This window comes from Mesoplodon mirus (genome assembly GCF_964341445.2).
Source record: "Mesoplodon mirus genome assembly, chromosome: 12".
Lineage (NCBI taxonomy): Eukaryota > Metazoa > Chordata > Mammalia > Artiodactyla > Ziphiidae > Mesoplodon > Mesoplodon mirus.
The window spans coordinates 19,052,611-19,060,798 of NC_138988.1; the positions used below are offsets into that span (position 1 = coordinate 19,052,611).

An 8,188-nucleotide genomic window follows, 5' to 3' on the forward strand; every position below is an offset into this window, starting at 1 on the left:
AGTAACCCCGGGAGCTGTAAAGTGTGCTTCTCTCAATGTTTTATCCAAGTGAAGAGCAGGTTTGGGTGAATAACCATGATGATCCTAAAGGGCAAATGGTCCTGTTCCCCGCCTCACCCCTACCACACACTACTCTGAAGAATTTAGTCCATCTTAAAAATACAGACTTAGGGGGTGCTTAGGAGGTGAGAGGGGCCAGCCCATGTCTGCCTTCCTAGGACCTCCTTCCTAGGGGGGAGGGGGGATGGACAAAGCGTGGGGGATCCTGAGTGGCCTTTGGCTTTTTCAGCCCCAAGTCAGTAACTTTTCCATTTGAGAGAAGAGGATCTGCCCTTGCTTCATGATGATGGTTTAACCAAGTCCAGGAAGTGGATTTTCAAACTTGGCCTTTTGCCTTGGAGGAAATATTTTATATTTCACAGGTCTCCCAATTCCCACCTCCACTTTATAAAAATTTAAGTCTTTGGAAAATATTTTTCATAGCATCATTTTTTTATTCTGAAGTTCCTAATTTTAATTAGTCATTTTGCAAGCCAGACAGTAGGGCTGGAAAAAAAGAAGAAAGAAAGAAAGAAAAAAAAACGTGATTGGGAAAAATAAAAGACCCATCCATTTAATGAAACTTCATTTCCCACAGAGGGTGTTTAAAGGTAGGGGAGGACCTAAGAGAATTGCTACCCTCCTTGTGTTGTTCTCAGTTTTGTTTTACTTTTGTTTTGTTTTATGTTTAAAGCTAAGCTTGTGAATGGCCCTGTCTTGGTTCTGTGAGGCCCCTCCCCAGCACTGCATTCTGCGGGGCGCGTTTCCCTACAGAATTTGCTGGCAGCCCAGCGTATCCTCTTCATCAGCTTGTTGGGATTACTCATCCTCTCCGGCACAGCAAGAAGGAACAGGCAGCATGCCCATTGCTTGTTTATTCCTTGTTTTAATTTTCATTATTACGTTTCTCAGGAAATGCACGCCTTAGCTAACAGTTACTGGCACACAAAGGTATTTGAGTTCTTGCCAACATTTGGGGAAACTGAATGAGATGCCTTAGAGGAGGGTTGCCCCATCCTTTGCTTAAAGTTTTCTTTCCTTTTTTTCTTTTTTGTTTTTTTCTGTCCTTTAGCCCATGAAGAGCATCATGCTTTTGAAGGTGGACGTGGAAAACACTAATTGCACTCTGTAAAGAATTCTTTGTCCTTTGCTGATTGGTTTTGGAAACGGTCTTAACAGGAGGGAGAGTGAAGAGAAGACTTGCCGAAGCCCGATGCTGGTCCATTTAGAGTGGGTTTCTGCCCTTGCAGATTGAGCAATTAGGATTCAAAGTGGCAGGTGGGGTGGAGGGAGATTGTGTGGGTTTTTACCGTCACATTACTTGCTTTTTTTTTTTTTTTTGCTTTCTGAATTCTCTGTTCTTTTCACTCCAATTTTTTTTTTTGCCCTTTTAAACTCCTCATTCAGTCTAATTATTGTTTTCTATACTCCCCTTTCATTGAGGCACAAGAAATTGGTTTCCCTTTAAGTAGCTCTGCTGTACCTAGTTAATGAGAATATGCATAATCGTGACAATACTGCTTTTGAAAACCACACTGTCCTCGGAGGAATAGCTCGGTGAAACCTGTCTTTTGATTATTTGTTGTGACACATTCCTACATACTGTGCACTGGGCATTGTTTTTTCTGTCCCAGGGAAAAGAAAAACCTTACTTAATCTGATTTTTCACTGAGAGCACACACATCTTTTATTTTTCCTTTTTAAGATTTTTTTTTTGAGATGAAAGGAAAATAATAGTTGGGTTGCCAAAAATGAAAACTATAATCACAGTTGAGTATCAGGATATAAATCAAACTGTAGATCTTTGGACCCTCTGTGGAAATATTTTCCAACCAGAATTTCAATTTGGCCTTTTCAAAGGGAAGCACTTGGAGTGGTAGCAAGGGGTTTGTCTCAATAGGAAACCTTATAATTTTTGATCTAAAGAAAAGGTGATATTTTAATTGTTTGAATTAAGCTGCTTCTAAATTTTGGGTGTGTGTACCCACTTAGGGCTTTCCAAATCAATTCAGACACATTTTGTTAAATGATCCCCTTTTACTGTTCATACTGTGTGTCGTTTCCAATAATCAATCATTCTCCGGTCTGGGCAGCTTTCCCCTGCCTTTTTCATTTAGGAGCAGAAGTTAAATCTCATTTCCAGGATGAATGTGAACATTCACAAAGTTGAACTCTGAATGCATTCTGTTCACATTAATTTTTAGAATTGTTGAGATACATCGTATTGTGTTACCAAATAAATACCGGTTTTAGTAGAAGGAAATGACCACCCTCTGGAACACTCAGAGTGTTCTGATTTCCCTCCCTCGACTCTGCCAAGCCTCCCTCTGAGTCTACCTGAAAAAGGCAGGGCCATTTGGAGATGCTTCCTCTTGCTGGCTTTTTTTTTCTGGACTCAGGGGAGCTAAGGCATGCTTATACATTTCACAAAAGGGCGGTGCATCCGAACTTCATTGCACCCAGGATTTTTAATTCCTCTTGCAGTATTGACCAGCAGAGAGAGGTGGGGCTACTTCCAGCCCGCAACCTGTGTTTGTAAATAAAATCCTCCATTCAAACATTTTAAAGGATTTGAAACAATATCTTTTTACAAAAGTCGTGCCCTTCACTTGCATCACTAACCACATCAACCATAATAACAATGATCATGGCTTTTCTTTTTTTTTTAATGCTTTGTTTCTAAACTTGAGTTTCTCCAGTGATTTCAAAATGAGGTATAAGGGTATCAGACCCATTTTTCAAAAGCCTGGAACTTTTATTTTTTTAAACATTGTACTAACATCCAACTTGTTTTTAAATTATTGATCAAGGATTTAAAAAAATATTCTGGGCATGAATTTAAATTCTTTTTTATAATATAAGTATTTTTCTGATAGAGTAGAAAAAGGATATAATTGACTTCTCTTCATTATAATTGTCACATATATTTCCATAAGTAAATGGATGTTGAAGTATTTTTATTTTTGAACTTTATTTAAAGCATTGTGATGACATGTTCAAGTTTTGCATGTATGTAGCTTTTGAAGTAAAAAAATAAAAGGAATAGGAACGTTAGGCTCCCATTAATGTTTTCTAGTTTCTATCGTTTATGATCACGAAACATGGCATAACACACAAAGTAGGTTTTTTTGTCCCAGAGAACTTGTGCCACTCTTTCTGACCCTGTGGAAAATACCAACTGTGAGAAGGGTTTAATTTGCCCAAGTTAAAAACCTATCATCTAAACTACCCTAAGAGAGGATTTTGTCAGATTTTGCTTTGGAAATTGTTTTAATTGACTATTTAGTTCTTAAGAGACAGTGTATGAACTAAGCTGATGTAATCAGTTTAAAAACCTCTCATTACCTTTTTGGATTAAAGAAGCTAATACTCTCTGGAGATACAAGGAAACGTTTTGTGGGGCACGTGACTTTAGTGTTAGGGTGGTGTCCCCCACCTCGGCCATTGCTGGGGAAAGGGGGTACTTGCAGTAGAATCCGGGTGTCTTTCAGCGAAGTCTTTGCAGGTGTAGCCTGGACTCTCTGCATAGAGCCATCCAGAAGCCAGAGAGCTTGCTCTCTGGTCTTTGTCATTCCTGTTAAGTAAGAACAGATGGTTCGCATTGAAAGTAACTTGTCTGTATTTCGGTTCTCTTTTGTAAGCGCTTTCTGAATGCCAGCTCACTCCGTTTTAATATTCCTCCCACCCACAGTGTTTCTGCATTTCTGAAGTGAGGGTGTAGTTTACAGAGGACACGTCCAGTTAATATAACGTGCCTATTAAATTGACGGATACAGTTGATGGAGAAAAAACATGGAGAGGAAAACAATTCTGGTAAACTCTGAGTTTAACTTGACTCTGACCTTCTCCACTTTCTTGAATTTAGCCGATGTCTACATCATACATCTAGTCACAAGGCTTTGTACTTGAAAGAAAGTTTGAACATAATTGGGCCCACTAGACATAGTGTATAATCTACCAACCGAGAGATTGCCCTTTGTGAAAGGACAGGGGACTAGCCAGCGTGATAGAGCTGGGCACTGAAGTCTGCAGGCTACACCGCAGTCCAGGCTTCCTGAAACAGGGAACACTCAAAGTCTGTCCCCCTAACGCCAAAACATGTCACCCCAGTCACGCACTAAATATCTGATCCAGTCTGGCCATTGATACACCGATACATAATCAGATACCCTTGTTATAAGCAGCTCTCATTCTCTGCCTGTCACACTCAGTGACCGAAGCAGTGTCACAGTGTGGCGTTAGAAAATAACCTTATGATTCCAGGAGGTGGGCATCTTGCTACACGATGCCCAACTCTGAGAGGATCCCAACTTTTGTATTTACACAAAGCTGACAACGTTTGGAGCGGTCACATGGTGGCGCTGCTTTCCCGCCAGCGGTTCTGCCTCAGCAGCATCATGTATCCAGCTCTGTTTGTACAGTCATTTTAAGATTCCACTGCCTGTTGCTCTTGTGGTTTTATAAAAATTTGATGAGGTACTACCAGTAGAAGTTTAGCTCTCCTACACCTAATAAAAATGTGTCAAAGATAGAGTGCTCCGGATGTGCTTTAAAAAAAAATCTCAAATCTGAGGCTCTCATTGAGCCTATAAGCAGTTAGGAAGAGAAGGAATGAAATAAACTAACATATAGGAAATACCAGAAATATTTCATCAAAGTGGGCGAACCTTGTGCCCAAAGGGAGAAGTAAAGTTAGAGTTTGGAAAAAAAAAAGTTAGAGTTTGGTTCTTTTTTCTTTTTAAATATGAAACTCCCCTTTAAAAATGTAAGTCTGCTGTTCACCTTTCCTAGATTGATGTTTCTGTCACGTTTCGCTCGTTACAAATGAAAGTAGACGACTGCCTGTAGACAGTTTATTTCTTGAAAGAGGATATTCAGACCGATGACAAGTTACTTAAGAGTTTGGTGACTCAGGATGGTCCATGCCTGGAGAACTAACTGCTGCAGCAGCAGAGAGGGGTCAGAAGGTGAGGAGGAAAAGGATAGGAATGGAAGTGCAGTGAAAGCCCCCTTGAGGTTCTTCTCCTATGCAGCAGTGAGAATGGGCTCTTCCTCTCCATCTCCCATGAGGAAAAAAGCCCAAATAGATGCCTCACGCATCTGATGATACTGTTCTGGTTTTGTTTTCTGCTTTTACGTATGCATCGAAATCTAACAGCACTTCTTATTTAGGTTAACCCATTCAGGCTCAGAGTCACTGTCTTATAGATCTGGCTGATACAACTCTACTCGTAAAGCTCACAGACTCTTAGAATTTTAGAGTGGAAGGGACCTTTGAGATCATCTACCAGGGCTTCTCATCCCTTAGCATGCAGAAGAATTTACGGGCGTGCTTCCTTTCTCGACCCCGAACCTAGAGTTTCTGATTCTGATACCTGCCTTTTTAGCAGGTGCCCCAGGGGTTCTAATGTGGATGGTCTTCAGACCCCCACTTTGCAAACCCCTCATTATATCCAACCCCCTGATGTTTCAAATGGGGAGAGCCTCACAGCCACCCCCCCCCCGAAAAGCCCTCTCAGGTGACCTGATTTGCGTGTATAATACCAACAACCTTCTGAAGGCTGGAGAAAGCCATTATTACTTAGACTTGAGAAGATGATATTCGTAAATAAGCACTTTATGGCTAGGACCACAAGCAGTAATAGGTGGCCCACCTCCGGAAGTCCATAATATAAAACCTTTAATACAGAATGGTGGCTTTTCTCTCTTCTAGATACCATTTCAGCCTGTTAAGAGAAAAGAAATTAATGTTCAGAAAAAGTAGGTACCCCATATGTGCAGTAACTCCTTTTTCATAATGTCTTATGGCATCTGGGGTTCAGCATCATTGAACAAGATTAAATGAACGTTACAGAGCTATAAAATTGCATGTAAAATAATGCAGAACTGTTCAAATGACTATCAAGGTAGTCTGGGAATGAATTTCCACTCAAATTAATTGTCACTCCTAGATGTGGCTTAGCAAAGCTGTTACTAAATTGGAAGGATCCTTTGATACATGGAAGTATCCAAAAAAATCAAAGTATTCCCTAAACCACGTGAATGATAAGCAAAAGTCATTGTGAAGTCAGTATTATTTTGTTCGTCGTTGCTACTAAAATTGAGAGTCCCATTGTATATGTGTGTGTTGAATGTACCTTACTAGAATATCCAATACTTCAGCCTTTTGGATATTCTATGCACTTGTGTCCTCCGGAAATCACAAGGTTGAAGAAATCTGTCTTAAATGGTTTTGTTTTGGTTGCTGCCTGAGAAAAGTGATCAACTCACTTAATGAACCCACGATCTCTTTATGACAGTTTCAGCTTAGTTTCAACTTATGTTGAAGTCAGAGAATTTTTCTGAAACTTCTATTTGGGAACACGCGTTTGAGATTTATTAACCTGGCAACTTTGAATGAGAGAAACAAATGAAGTAAATATCAGCATTTCTGAGTTCTCTATAGAACTTTTTTTTTTTTTTTTTTTTTTACAAACAAGTGACTTTTGATGAAGGTTTAGGAAGTGAAATTTTTAGTTTTAGCAGTTTACATGAATGATGAATGGGGAATATTAAAGGACTTCGAGCATTTTAATTAAGTTACAGTGTTTCTGTTTTCAAATAGAGCTATTAGCTTTGTGAGTATACATTAAATCACCCCCCACAAAGAAAAATTTCTCAGCCCTTAATCCGGTAGTATGGCTGACAGCCATTGTATGGTTTTTCAAAAAGTTTTAACTATCTTCTCAGTAATTGGATAATAACAAGTCACCATCCCTTTGCATGTCCCCTCACCGAGATTTCAGTTTCATTGAGATTGTTACACAAAAGGATTTCTGAGCTTAAACTAGTGGGCACACTTTACCTTGGCACCTCCAGTACCCTTTGTCCCCAATTTAAAATCTTATCAGTTGCATTCACAATTACTCATTCTTTTGAACTGTGTTACCTGTGTAACTTGAAGCAGGTTTATTTGCCTGATGTTTTGGATCCGCCGGTGCCCCCTCCTCCCCGTGGTATACCATCTGTGCCCTGTGCATTTGGGGCCCTCTCACATATGGCTACAAGCTGGTGTAATGCCCTTCCTTTTGATCTGGCTTCATCTAGTGATTTGCTCAGTATTTTTAAGGTCAGACTGAGAAGTTTTCTGTTCCAGTTATTTTTGATTTTATATTGTGTGTTGTGTTTGATGTTCAGATACATGTGAAAGTTGCTTCTCTAAGTCAGTCATTTTTATTCCAGCCTTTGGCAGCCATCAGGTAAGACTAGACTGTACTTTTCTGACTTGAAAAAACATAGTGATTTATGTGTTTAGTGCACATGTTTGGACTTCTCATGCAAAAGTTCTTGCCATTTTCTAATTTGGGACTATATCGCTGTGAATTGGGGCTCCTTCCTTTTTTTAAGTTAGAACTTGGTGGGGTTTGTGTAAGTGATCATTAATCTGTAGAGCTTTATGTTGAGAGCTTTCCTAATCTGTTGCCATGGATTCTCACGCTGTAGTTGGGTTCTGTAGTATAGAAATGTCGTTCTGCTCCCTCAGGTTTAGAATTTCATGCAATGTTATAGACCACACTGCTTCATCTTAATAAGGTTCCAGGTATATGTGTGGTGATGGTCAAACCCTGTTTATTCCGGCACCTACTGAAACGTTCTGTTCACCTGTTTGGATGCGTGTGAAGCTCCTAGCATGGTGTCTGACACCTAGTAGGTTGCCATGCGTCCTCCGGCAGGAAGCAGCTATTCCTGTTTCTTCTGCTCCCTTCTTGAATGTATTTGGTGATAGGACTCATGTTGGTGTCTTAGAAAACACATTTTATTTATTTTCATTCTTTTTCTTTACAGACCTTTACTGAGAATGGTTTCATTTTAGAGTAAGCCAGTCATGCTTGTTTCTCTTTTGTCCCCCAATTTGCCCGTAAGATTCAGCTGCCCCTTGTTTAGCCACGTAAAGTCGCTTTACTCTTGCTTTCTAGCTAACATGTGCCTTTAAAAACAAGCGAAATACCAGCACTCTTATTTCTCCCATTCATCTGCAGACTCTTCCTAACTCTGCCTGTAAAAGCAAGCAGTTCAGGATTGTGTATATGATGCTCAATTAATTTTAACACAGTGAATGAAATGAAATGAATTAATTAAATGAGGAGCAGGGCATAACACTGCGAAGGCT

The 8,188-nt window shown here is 39.9% G+C and overlaps 1 protein-coding gene across 3 annotated transcripts in view; it reads left to right on the forward strand.

Annotated features, from left to right (window-relative positions):
• EIF4E3 (eukaryotic translation initiation factor 4E family member 3) overlaps window positions 1–3,101 on the forward strand; it is a 41,836-nt gene extending 38,735 nt beyond the window's left edge. For all 3 annotated transcript variants that reach the window (XM_082639806.1, XM_082639804.1, XM_082639805.1), the window contains exon 7: window positions 1,112–3,101. In XM_082639806.1, the coding sequence (XP_082495932.1) occupies window positions 1,112–1,158 (47 nt within the window). In that variant the 3' untranslated portion in view covers window positions 1,159–3,101. The remainder of the gene's footprint in view (window positions 1–1,111) is intronic.
• The last annotated feature ends 5,087 nt before the right edge of the window (window positions 3,102–8,188 follow it).